Here is a 14058-nt window from a genome sequence, read left to right on the forward strand (position 1 = left end):
AACCCACCAAGCCGCCTCTTGCGGAAGTTTGATTCAAATAAGATGTTAGTTGAAGGCGAAATTGTGATGAAATTGTGTGAAGGGGTGGATTCGTTTAAGTGTTAGAAAAATATCATGATATTATATTGATACTGAATTAAAATTAAAATAGAAAACAAACATGCCTAGAAAAAATTGAAAGAAGAAGAGGAGAAATTTTTCTATATTGATGAGAAAAATATCAACACAACGTTTCGATCGTAAAAGTTTTTTTAATTCGAGAGAGAAAGATTTACTTTAATTTCAAGAAATGAACTTGGTTAATTCGAGGGAATGAACCTTGAATAACATTACTTTTTCAGGAAATAAACCTGATTAATTCAGACAATGGATTCAATTCTAGAACGGATCTCATTAATTCAAAAAACGAACCTTGGCTAACATTAATTTCTCAGAAACAAACCTGATTAATTTGGAAAAATAAATCTTTCATTAACAAAAATACCAACACTAAGTTATCAAAAATAGTATGAACTCTATCACCTTATTTTCCTCCTTCAAATTAATGGTCAATTTGGGCGGCTTTTTTTTATATGCCTCTTATTTCCAAAAGCTCTGGTCCTTCAAATTCAAAAGCCTCCTTCTCATCTTTCCACCAAAAAAAAACAATTAAAAAAACAAATACTATAACTACAAAACACCCACAACAAAACAGACCCTTTTTCAATTTTTTAATAATCACAAAACAAAAACTACTAGTACCACAAAACCTATAGTAGTATTAAATTATTCTTGCGTACGTGCATTTTGTATTAAAAAATTTGGTTTGGTCCATCTGCAGGCCCTCCCCCTCTGAAATTCAACTCCATTTTCCCATGTTTATTCCTTGCACAGAGATATTGTTTCTGAACTACCTAAACCCCTTTTCTTAAAAATACGGGAAAAAAAAAATTGCACAAATTTCTATACCTCTGACATAACAAGAACTCATCTGTCAACTTAGTCACACAACAAAGAAGAGGAGAACTAATACTGGAAGAAGAAGAAGAAGAAATCAACATTGAGTTATGTCAGAAGAGGAATCTGATATTCTTCTTCCTGTTGCATTATTCCACTTCTTGCTTCTAATCACTACAGGTTTGTATTTTCAAGATTCTTTTTTTTTTCTTCAAATTTTCAAGATTCTTGTTTGTTTGTTTTTTCAAATTTTCAAGGTTGTTCTTTTATGAACTTTTTTAGTTGACTTGCAATACTAAAGTTTGGATTTTTATGTGTTTGTGAATGAATTTTGTAGTTTGTGGAGACACTCTGGAGAGTGACAAGCAAGTGTTACTGAGTTTCAAGACGTTTCTTGAAAATCAAAATCCGATTAATAAAGGATACAGACATACAGAATGGGATTCCCTGGATTCGTCTCCATGTAACTGGCGTGGAATTTCTTGTGATGGAGGCGTTGGTCGTGTCACTCGAATCGATCTCTCTCGTGATAATTTGGCTGGGAAGATGTTTAACAACTTCTCAGCTATGACAGAGTTGACATATATTGATTTGTCTATGAACACAATTGGAGGGTCTATTCCTGCAGACTTAGGCCAATGTAAAAATCTGAGATTCTTGAATTTGTCACATAATATTATTGATGGGGAGCTTAATTTGACTGGTTTGAACAATTTGAAAGTGCTTGATTTGACCATGAATAGGATTCAGGGTGAGATCAGTTTAACTTTCCCTGGAATTTGTGACAGTTTGGTGGTTGCAAATATTTCGAATAATAATTTCACTGGTGAGATTGGAACTACTTTTGATCACTGCTGGAATCTCAGGTACCTTGATTTGAGCTACAATAACTTGACTGGGGAATTGTCATTTGGTTTTGATAAGCTTAAGGAGTTTTCGGTATCTAAAAACAAGTTTAATGGCTCTCTGCCTTCGTCGTTTTTCACTCCAAACTGCACCTTGCAGACTTTGGATTTATCAGAAAACGAATTTGTTGGAGAAGTGCCTAAGGAGATATCGAATTGTAAGAACTTGGAGGACTTGAATTTGTCTGGAAACAACTTTTCAGGGACAATTCCTAAGGAAATTGGATCAGTTATGAGTCTTCAAGCACTTTACTTGGGAAGCAACAATTTTTCAAGGGATATTCCAGAGACTCTATTAAGTTTAAGCAACTTAGTGTTTCTTGATCTTAGTAGAAACAACTTCAGAGGAGAAATACAAGAAATTTTCAGGGAATTTACACAGGTAAAATTTCTTCTGTTGCATGGTAACTCTTATACTGGAGGCATAGTTACCTCAGGAATTCCCAACTTAGTGAACCTTTCTCGATTGGATTTGAGCAATAACCAATTCTCCGGTCCATTGCCTGTTGAACTTTCCAAGATGAAAGGCTTGAAGTTTCTGATTCTTGCATACAACCACTTTAATGGAAATATACCATCAGTATACGGGGATATTCCGACACTTCAGGCCCTTGATCTTTCATCTAATAAGTTAACTGGTGTGATACCACCAAGTTTAGGGAAGTTAACCTCACTTTTGTGGTTGATGCTTGCTAACAATTCACTGACAGGTGGAATCCCACCTGAGTTGGGAAATTGCAGTAGTTTATTATGGTTGAATCTTGCAAGCAATCAACTTTCAGGGCCAATTCCACCTCAGTTAGCAAGAATTGGCTCAAATCCTATGCCTACTTTCTTGTCGAATAGGGCTAAGGATAAGGTCACTGCTGGCTCGGGGGAGTGCTTCGCTATGAAGAGGTGGATACCAGCTGATTATCCTCCATTTAGCTTTGTATATCCTCTCCTTACCAGGAAGAATTGTAGAAGCCTGTGGGATAAATTGCTCAAAGGGTATGGTTTATTTCCAGTGTGTGAACGGGGTAGTAATGTTCGTTCGAATCAGATATCAGGCTATCTTCAACTTAGTATGAACAAATTTTCTGGTGGGATCCCTCCTGAAATTGGCAGCATGCAGAATTTCAGTATGCTTCATTTGGGTGTAAATGAATTCGCTGGCAAGCTCCCTTCAGAGATTGGACAAATGCAACTAGTAGTCCTTAATGTTTCACAGAACAGAATATCTGGTGAGATTCCAAGCCAGATTGGCTACATTAAGTGCTTACAGAATCTTGATCTGTCTAGTAACAATTTCTCTGGTTTATTCCCAGCTAGCTTTAGTAACTTGACTGATCTGAGCAAGTTCAATGTCTCTTACAACGCGTACATCTATGGTACTGTACCAGAAAGTGGGCAATTAGCCACATTTGAGAAGTCATCATATCTTGGCGATCCATTGCTGCACCTTCCATCTTTCATTGATAACTCTACGAATAATGCTATAAACAAGGGTGGAAGTTTCAAAAGGAATACCAAGGTTGGTACACTTTTGGTATTCTTGGCTTTGGTACTGGCTTTCCTAGTTTGTGGACTTATGACGCTCGTTGTCTGCCTCATTTTAAAATCTCCGATAGATGCACCAGGATACCTACTGGAGGATTCAAAGGGACGACATGATCTGGCATCGAGTTCAGGTGGATCGTCACCGTGGTTGTCTAGTGATGTTAAGGTTATCCGTTTGGACAGAACAAGCTTCACACATTCTGACATATTGAAGGCCACATGCAGATTCTCAAATGACAGAATTATAGGAAAGGGAGGATTTGGGACAGTGTATCGTGGAGTCTTGCCTGATGGAAGGCAAGTGGCAGTGAAAAAGCTACAGAGGGAGGGAACTGAAGGGGAAAGAGAGTTTAGAGCTGAAATGGAAGTATTAAGTGGAAATGACTTTGGTTGGCATCCGAATCTTGTAACACTTTACGGTTGGTGCCTTCATGGATCAGAGAAATTGTTAGTCTATGAATACATGGGAGGTGGAAGCTTAGATGAGATCATCACAGATACAATCAAATTCACATGGAAGAGACGGATTAACGTGGCAATTGATGTTGCACACGCTTTAGTCTTCTTACACCACGAGTGCTACCCTTGTATTGTCCACAGAGACGTCAAGGCTAGCAATGTGCTGCTAGACAAAGACGGAAGGGCAAGAGTCACAGACTTTGGCCTAGCTAGGGTCATGGATGCTGGAGATAGTCATATTAGCACAATGGTTGCTGGTACGGTCGGGTACGTTGCACCAGAATATGGGCAGACGTGGCAGGCCACAACAAAAGGCGATGTCTACAGTTATGGTGTGCTGGCAATGGAGCTAGCCACAGGGAGACGCGCTGTAGATGGAGGCGAGGAATGTTTAGTTGAATGGGCTAGACGTGTGATGGGAGACGGAAGGCAAGGATTCACTAGAGCCATAATACCAGTTTCTCTTTTGGTATCTGGCCTAGCAGAGGGAGCAGAGGAGTTGTGTGAATTGCTTAGAATAGGAATAAGGTGCACTGCTGAAAGTCCTCATGCTAGGCCTAATATGAAGGAAGTATTGGATATGTTGATCACCATTTTGCGCAACCAAAGATCAGGATCCAGTCGTAGCACTTCTCCTTCATTTTGATGAATTTTTGTTTCAAATTACACAGCAAAGTGTCAATAGTTTTTTACACATTTGTACGTAACATACACATCACATTCTTCTTGTAAACAGTTTTTTTTTAGATTCTTTGTTCTGGTACTCTTGTTTGTTAGGATCATAATAATTGAAATGTGAATTAACTTTTCAAAGGTTTCCTATGGAAAGTTTGTCTTTGCTTTAGAGTTTATGTTTTGTGCATCGCAAAGAATTCTTATGTTTATCATATTATATACAACAAGAAGTAACTCTACGCATCAAGCCTGATGTGGTAATTTGGAAACTAGTATACTTGAACCTTGTTTAATAGTTTATATTGCACTTAATTATAGAGGGCAAGATAATTTACATTGTCAAACTCTTAGATTTAATACTTGTGTTTTGATGACAACAATTTGAAAATATTTTCTTTCAATAAGTTGCCCATGAAATGTTAAGATTGTGAATAGATAAGTGATGTTAGATGAAAAGAAATATTAATCCAAGTAGTTAAAAACCAATGGAGCCCTATGCGACACGAATCCGTCAGCCTCTAATGTGGATACCGAATATCAGAAAATAAAAAAAAAAGTGAAGGAGACAAGTATATATTGACCCACCAACCCACCCACAAGGCAAGTGTAAAACCAAGTTATGTTATGGAATAGTACATGATTATGTTGATCATCATCATAATTAATTATTGTTATAAAATAAACTAACTTAGCAAATTAAGAAGGAGAGAGTATGAAAAATAGAGAGAGAAGAGATTGAATATTGTTCCGTATCTATTTGGTATTGCAGAGAATAGCTTTTATAGCCAAAAGAATGAGTACAATTTGCCTATAAATTGTCAAGTGGGTCCTATTTAAATGAACATTCAATGTCTATAAACTGCCAAGTGGGTCCTACTTAAATGGACATCCACTTGCTCTTTAATACCCCCTTGGATGTCCATGTGAAATTTGTCTCATTAAAAACTTTACAAGAAATAATAAACATAGTTATCGTAAAAATCCATAAATATTGTGCCTCGTTGAAACCTTACTAGAAAAAACCCAGTGGGAAAAAGCCTAGTGAATGAAAGAGAGTACACACATCTGGTAATACGCCTTGAGTGCTGCCTCATTAAAAAACTTTACCAGGAAAATCCAGTGGGACAAAACCTTGGTTAAGGAAAAAAGAGTGCATCGCATATTTAACTCCCCTTAATGAAAACTTCATTTGATATCTCGAAGACGTAGCATTCCAATTTTGTATCTCATTTTCTCAAAGGTTGAAGTCGACAATACCTTGGTAAACATATCTGCTAAATTTTCACTTGAACGAACTTGTTGGACATCTATTTCACCCTTTTTTTGAAGATCATGAGTAAAAAAGAATTTTGGTGAAATATGTTTTGTTCTGTCTCCTTTGATGTATCCTTCCTTCAGTTGAGCTATACATGCAACATTGTCTTCATACAATATTATTGGAACATCTCTTTTCAAAGAAAGGCCACATGTTTCTTGATTGTGTTGAGTTATTGATCTTAACCAAACGCATTTTTGACTTGCTTCATGGATGGCTATTATCTCTGCATGATTTGAGGAAGTGGCAACCATAGTTTACTTTGTTGAACGCCATAATATAGTTGTACCATCAAATGTAAATAAATAGCATGTATGCGATCGACCTTTATGGGGATCAGACAAATATCCCGCATCTGTGTAACCAATGAATTGTGAGGTGGATTCATTTGAGTAAAACAATCCCATATCAATGGTCCCTCGAAGGTATCAGAATATATGCTTAATTCCATTCTAGTGTCTTCGTGTTGGAGTAGAACTAAATCTTGATAACAAGCTTACAGAGAAAGTTATATCTGGTCTAAAATTGTTGGCAAGATACATTAATGCACTAATTGCACTAACATATGGTATTTCAGCACCAATAAGCTCTTAATCACTTTCATGAGGTCGAAACAGATCTGTATTAATATCAAGAAATCTCACAACCATTGAGGTACTCAATGGATATGCGTTATCCATATAAAACCTCTTTAAAATATTTTCAGTATATGTTGACTGATATACAAATATCTCATTTGTAAAATGTTTAATTTGTAGACCAAGAAAAAATTTTGTCTTTTTGAGGTCTTTCATTTCAAACTCCTTTTTCAGACATTTTAATGCCTTTAAAGTTCTTTCGGAGTTTCAATAATATTCAAATCATCAACATATACTGCTATTATGATAAATTTAGATCTAGACCTTTTCATAAAGACACAAGGGCAAATTGTATCATTTTTATATCCTTCTTGTAGCAAATATTCGCTAAGACGATTGTATCACATTCGACCTGATTGTTTTAACCCATATAAGAATTTCTGAAGCTTTATTGAGCAATTTTTTTTGAGAATCCTTGTATGCTTCAGGCACTTTGAACCTTCGGAAATTTTTATAAAAATATCGTGGTCCAATGAACCATATAAATAGGCAGTGACCACGTCCATTAAGTGCATTTCAAGCTTTTCATGAACTGCCAAATTCATTAGATACTTGAAGGTAAGTGCTTCCATCACTAGGGAATATGTTTCTATATAGTCAATGTTAGGTCTTTGCAAAAAATCTTGGGCTACAAATCATGCTTTATATCTTACGACTTCACCTTTTTCATTTCATTTACGCACAAAAATCCATTTGTACCCTACTGGCTTGATGCCTTCAAGTGTTCAGATTATTGATCTAAAAACTTCACGTTTTTCAAGTGAAGTTAACTCTGCTTGAATTGCATCATTTCATTTTGTCCAATCATTTCTCTATCAGCGTTCATCGATAAATTTTGGTTCAAGATACTTATCTTGTTGCATTATTTCAATGGCAACATTATAAGCAAAAATATTATCGAGCACAATATCATTTCGGTTCCATCATTTTCTTGTCGAGACATAACTTATTGAAATTTCTTCATTCTCATTATTTTTAGGTACTTAGACCTCCTCGGTGGTATCACCATTTGTTGTCTCTCTGGGTTCTTCTTGAGCACTTGCCTCCAAATTATGATCATCTTGATCATTTATTCCTTTTCTTTTTCGAGAATTTTTATTTTTGGAATCAATTGGTCTTCCACGTTTTAAGTGTGGCCTAGACTCATTTGCCTGAACAAGTTGTCCTACCGGGACATCAACTCAAACTTGAGCATTAGCAGCTGGGATATACGATTTAATAACCCGTGAAAGTTTAGTAAATGCATCTGGCAATAGATTTGCAATATTCTGCAAATAAATCATCTTTTGAACTTCTTACTCACATTGATTTGTTTGAGGATCTAAATGAGATAGTGATAATGAAATTCAATTGCTTATTTTCTCCCCTTAATATTTGGTATACTGATTCATCAAAATGACAATCGACGAATCTTGCCGTAAATAAATCTCCAGTCATAGGTTTCAAATATTTTATAATAGAAGGAGATTCATACCCAATATACATTCCCAACCTTCTTTGGGGATCCATCTTTGTGCGATGCGATGGAGCAATTGGGACATATACCGCACACCCAAATATTCTAAGATAAGATATATTTGGCTCCTTTCCAAAAGCCAACTGTAATGGGAAAAATTCATAAAAAATTGTTGTCTTTATGCGCACAAGTGTTGCTGCATGCAAAATAGCATGCCCCCATACCAAAAGAGGAAGTTTTGTCCTCATTAGCAATGGTCTAGCTATCAATTCTAGACGTTTAATCAATGATTCTGCTAGACTATTTTGAGTATGAACATGAGCAATCGGATGCTCAACTTTTATTCCAACCGACATACAATAATCATTAAAGGATTGAGAAGTAAATTCACCAGCATTATCAAGACAAATTGTCTTTATTGCATAATCTGGAAATTATGCTCTTAACCTTATAATTTGAGCTAACAATCTCGCAAAAGTCATGTTGCAAGTTGATAATAAGCACACATATGACCATCTTTTAGATGCATCTATTAAGACCATATAATATTTAAATGGTCTACATGAAGGGTGAATTGACCCACATATATCACTCTGTATACGTTCTAGAAACGCAGGAGATTCAATCCCAACCTTAATTGTTGATGGTTTAATAATCAGTTTTCCTTGAGAACAAGCAACACAAGACAATTCCTTAGATTGAAGAATTTTTTGATTCTTCAAAGTGTATCCATGTGAATTCTCAATAATTCTACGCATCATATTGTAATCGGGATGGCCCAACCGATCATGCCAAATGATAAAATCATTAGAATCAGTTAACCTTTTGTTTACTATGGCATGTGATTCAACAGTACCAATATTTGTATGGTACAATCCAGAAGAAAGTGCATGTAATTTTTTGTGCACAATTTTCTTCTCCATATTTATTGTAGTAATATAAGGGTATTCAATCTTTGCTTCATTCACAGTCTCAATATGATAGCCATTTTGACGAATAACCTTGAAACTTAACAAGTTTCTTTGAAATTTACTACAATACAATGCATTATCAATTAGCAATATCATTCCTCCTGGTAGTAATAAGGCCGCTCTTTCAGAGCCTTCAATCAATTTTGTACTACCGGATGTTATATTGACATATGTCTTTTTAATATTCAAATGACAGAAATATTTCTTTTCTTTTAATATCGTATGAGTTGTGGCACTATCCAAAAGGCACATGTCTCCATTATTCATCTTGGATCCATTTGAAGACTGAGAAATTTATTTATCTTCATAAAATAAAAATACATAATAAGAGATAAAATAAGTAACAATATTGCTAAAAACATAAGTTGTTTTTCTTCTTTTCTTTTTAATAGATAAACGTAAAAATATGATAATCAAAAGTACATAAAAACAAAAACATATTATAAATCATATAATGAAATTAAACATCAATTATAATCCTTAAAGAAGTCTTCAACCTTTAAATGAGCAATATCATTGAGGTTATTAAAATCGTTATTCTTCAAAGCCAGATTTGCTTCAATATTATCATTATGCGAAGGTCTTGCCTCAACATTATTTTCAAATGCGAAGTGTGACTCTATCCGAACATTAGAAGAAGAGGTACCACCTCTATTTGCCTTTATTTTGAAGGAATTTTGATAAAGCCTTACAAAATGCTCAGGCGTCCGACATTTATTTTTTCAGTGGCCTTTCATACTACAACGATGACAGTTACTTCTTGATGGGCCACTTTGAGAACTCATATTGTTCTCCTTTTTATGTTGACCACTACCACCACGATTAATATATCGTCTTCTACAATTGTCACGTTCACGCACATTATTGTGGCCTTAATTTTTATTTTATCTTCTTTTAGACTAGGCCTGTGCTTCTACCACATTTGCTTCTGGTAACGGAGCAGTTCCAGTGGGACGGACTTCATGATTTTTCATTAAAAGAGCATTATGTTGTCCAGCCACCAGAAGGCATGAGATCAATTCAGAGTATTTTTGAAAATATTTTTCACGGTATTGCTGCTGTAATATCACATTAGAGGTATGGAAAGTAGTTATTTTCTTTTCCAACATGTCCTCATCATTTATAGTTTCCCCGCATAATTTTAATTGAGAAGTTATTCTAAATACATCAGAATTATACTCAATTACAGTTTTAAAATCTTGAAACCGTAAGTGCATCCACTCATAATGAGTCCTTGGCAATACCGTTGCCCTGAGGTGGTCATACCTCCCTTTTAAATCTATCCACAATTTAAGTGTATCTTTCACTGTCAAATATTCAACCTTCAGGCTTTCATCTAGATGACGACGAAGGAAAATCATAGTCTTTGCTTTATCCTGACTTGATGCTTTATTTTCTTCTGTTATAGCATCACCAAGACCCTTAGCGGTAAGGTGGATTTCAGCATCAAGTACCCGTGACAAATAATTTTTGTCAGAAATATCAAGTGCCACAAACTTCAATTTTGACAAGTTTGACATGATAAAAATTAATTTAAAAATAACAAATACAACTTAAAATTAAATTTCTTCAGTAGATATACCTAATATAGAAGTTAATTTTCTGGAAAAAATTAGAGCTTCGTGTTGATAATGTGTTATAAAATAAACTAACTTAGCAAATTAAGAAGGAGATATGAGAAATAGAAAAAGAAGAGATTGAATATTGTTCTGTATCTATTTTGTATTGCAGAGAATGACTTTTATAGCCAAAAGAATGAGTACAACTTGACTACAAGTTGTGAGTCCTACTTAAATCGAAATCCAATGTCTACAAATTGTCAAGTGGGTCCTATTAAATGTACATCCACTTGTTCTTTAACAATTATCTAGTACACGGAATTTGTTGCTAATTAATTAAGTCATCAAGTCTTTTGATTACCATTCTTTCTCATAGTGGGTGGCGTAAAAAAAAAAACATGAGCACTTGGAATTACATGTATATATCATGTGGTTATTGTCCCCATAATTCAAGATCATCTACTGTAGGTAAATTAATAAAAAAAATTAATGACTATTTACAAACATAGGACAGATATTTGACATGGTGGGTTTTGCAGAAAATGGAGTCAAATCATGAACATTTGAAGTTTAATTAAGGTGAATATATAGCACTAATGGACGTACTATTTCTAATGCATTGAATATTTTTACTAATTATAAACCACTGTGTTTAAGAATCGGGAAAATGATAGAAGGCGTAATAATTGGATTTAGAAGGCTTGTTCAAAAGAAAAAAAAGACGTGGGTGGCATTATGACTGGGGTGTCAGTTAGAAAGGTTCAACCAATATTCGTTCAATCAAGCAGCATTCTTTTTTTCTTAACTTAAGGAGAGGGAAGAGGGCTTTCTAAGAAGGGTTTGGGACGCTTCCAACACCTGGAAAACAATTTTCATGCTCATGATCCCAAGGAATTTGATTGATTCCTTTTTCTACATCTCCTCGGAGAACTTACTCTTGAAAGCTAAGCATGTTGCTATTAGAGGGCAAAGGAATTAGCTTATGATGAAGAATAACAACAAAAAAGTTGAAATATATTCTTTTGATATAACCCGCCGAATGATTCCCCAGCAGAAGGTTGATACTTGTGCTGATATTGATCCCCCCAAAAAAAAAATTCAAACGATTGTGTGAGAACCTTTTCTTCTTCTCAATCATTCGATATTATGTGAATTAATATATTACTGAATCTAATGAGTGAAACTTAAATTAAAGTAAAAAGAAAAAGTTTTCTAGTTTTATAAGTGTTCGCTTTAAAATAGAAAATGGATTCGATACAATTCAACAGAATCTAAGAAATGATCAAAATAGAAATGATTTTCGAATTTGATTCTATAAAAATTCCAGTTTCATTTTTGAATGAAGTTAGACGATACAGCTCTTATTAGTTTAATAGTTTACCCAAGAGTTACTCAATGAATCGGTTGATTGGAATTGCTTTAGTGAAGTAAGTATACATATTTTTAGACATAAAATTCATATAGAAATTAAAGTAGCAGGTTCAAATACAACTATATATAGTACTAATATGCTTAATTTGTTATAACTCATGGACGACTTACTCATATTAACAATCCAAGGACCAATCTTCTTAAAATTTCCATGAACATGGTCTACTTAAAGAGGCGTTATGTTCTTTCTCCAAAACGTCATGTTGAATTCTGTTTGTGTCGTTTCTTTCGGGGTTAGATACAACTTTCATATACCATCAAGGCCCAAATGATGGCGGACGTCTTGATCAAGCCCAAATGTAGACTTCCACCCTGGCCTACAATGTACCTTTGTTAAAATTTACTTTTAGTTATTGTATTAATTTTGTTGTTTAGTTTAAGATGAATTTGAATTTTAAATTTTTAGCTAGTTTGTATTAACTGTTGAGATATTTTAGATTGTTTTAAATTTTGTTTTATGTTGGCTATTTAAAGTCTTTCAATACTTACTTGAATCTACTTTGTAAACTCAATTAGCAAAATTAACGTTTGTCCATGATTTTTTTTTATACTTTTTTTTAAGAGTTAAACTCTGAAAAGCAACAATAAAATTTAGAAATTCAACTTAAAAGTTGAATTTCAAAATTTGCATAAATTTTAAAAAACAACAAAAAACTTTTTTCACTCCATATTATTACAAAAAATAAAAAATTACTTCAATTTGTATGCATGGTCAAACACAATTTTGGATGTGGTTGGGAGGAAGAAAAATATGTTTTAAAAAAATAAATAATCTTTTTTTACTTATTTGCTGGTATTTTGTTAGTCTAGATCGAGAGGCGTATTCCGAATCAGGGTCGGTTGAAAGAGAATTCTGAATTATATTTTTTTAATTTTACATAGAAAAATCATTTAAAAAAAAATAAATTTATGTAAAAAATGTTATGAAAGAACAAAATATAGTGGATGTTCCACTTTTATTAGAGGGGCCCACTAAATGGCATATTGCCTTGTCTCTCTTCCTTATCCTCTTTTTCCCTTGGCTATGAATAACCTTACAGATTAGAGAATTAAGACATATTGAAGAAACAAAAATAAACATAACTCTTCTACTTCTTTCTTCTGTCAGAGATCTCTTTTTCTTTCTATAACTATCTCTCCTTCTTATTAATTTACTAAGTTAATTTATTTTATAACACGTTATCAGCACGAAGCTTCATCACTTTGAGCTATTTTAAAAAGGTAACAAAAGGATAAGAATTTTATTTTCTTAAAATATCTAATATCTCTAAACTTGAATTTATTGCTCTTGATATATCTGAAAAAGGCTACTCATTATGGATACTAGATGCCGAAATACACCTAGAATCCATGTCTCTGGCAGACACCATCAAAGATGATAATATGACATCTAATCAAGATCGTGCCAAAGCCATGATATTTCTCCTTCACCATCTTGACGAGAGTTAAAATTATGGTACCTCACATTAAAAGACCCCCTTAAACTGTGGAAGAATCTAAAAAAAATATGATCACCTGAAATTGGTCATCCTTCCACAGATACGTCATGATTGGCTCAATTTCAGAATAATGAATTTTAAAAATATAACTGAATATAATTCTACCTTGTTTACAATTATAGCACAGTTAAATTTATGCAGAGAAGAAATCATTTAGCAAGCAAACTTAAAAAAATATACTCCACATTTTTACCTGTGCATATGCTCCTGCAGCAGCAATATCGCGAAAAGGGTTTGAAAAAATATTTTGAATTACTTTCTCACCTTCTTATTGTTGAACGCTATAATGAATTGTTAATTAAAATCATGATAGTCGGTCCGTTGGTTTTTTGCCACTCTCTGAAGTGAATCAGACAAACTATAACTAATGAGAAAAAGGTCATGGTCGTGGTCGTGGTCGAAGAAGAAATTATAATCATTATTCTTTTCTGGCACCGAGAAATGATCAACAATACAAAATGAAGAGTGAAAAGCAAGAAGTTATACCAAAGAAAAATTCAGAAAGTATATCTCATAGATGTGCAGGTATGAAGCATTGGTCATGGACCTTCCGGTCATCAAAATGTCTAGTTCAGCTATATCAGGTATTCTTGAAGAGAGCAGAAAATAATCCAGAGACAAACTTTATCTCTGAAGATAATATTGAGTCTATGCATCTGGATGTAGCTGATTTCT

At 34.1% G+C, this 14058-nt stretch overlaps 1 protein-coding gene across 2 annotated transcripts; it reads left to right on the plus strand.

Moving 5' to 3' along the window:
- The first annotated feature begins 628 nt into the window (after positions 1-628).
- On the plus strand, positions 629-4683 carry LOC129896454 (probable LRR receptor-like serine/threonine-protein kinase At1g74360). 2 transcript variants are annotated; one of them, XM_055972367.1, is made up of 3 exons: positions 629-1116; positions 1274-3064; positions 3149-4683. In XM_055972367.1, the coding sequence occupies exons 1-3, from the start codon at positions 1047-1049 to the stop codon at positions 4483-4485; spliced, it is 3198 nt and encodes a 1065-aa protein (XP_055828342.1). In that variant the 5' UTR covers positions 629-1046; the 3' UTR covers positions 4486-4683. The 2 variants fall into 2 exon arrangements, with proteins under 2 accessions (XP_055828342.1, XP_055828341.1); XM_055972366.1 differs by having other exon boundaries at positions 1274-4683.
- Positions 4684-14058: the final 9375 nt, after the last annotated feature.

The sequence above is a fragment of the Solanum dulcamara genome, chromosome 7, assembly GCF_947179165.1.
Source record: "Solanum dulcamara chromosome 7, daSolDulc1.2, whole genome shotgun sequence".
Lineage (NCBI taxonomy): Eukaryota > Viridiplantae > Streptophyta > Magnoliopsida > Solanales > Solanaceae > Solanum > Solanum dulcamara.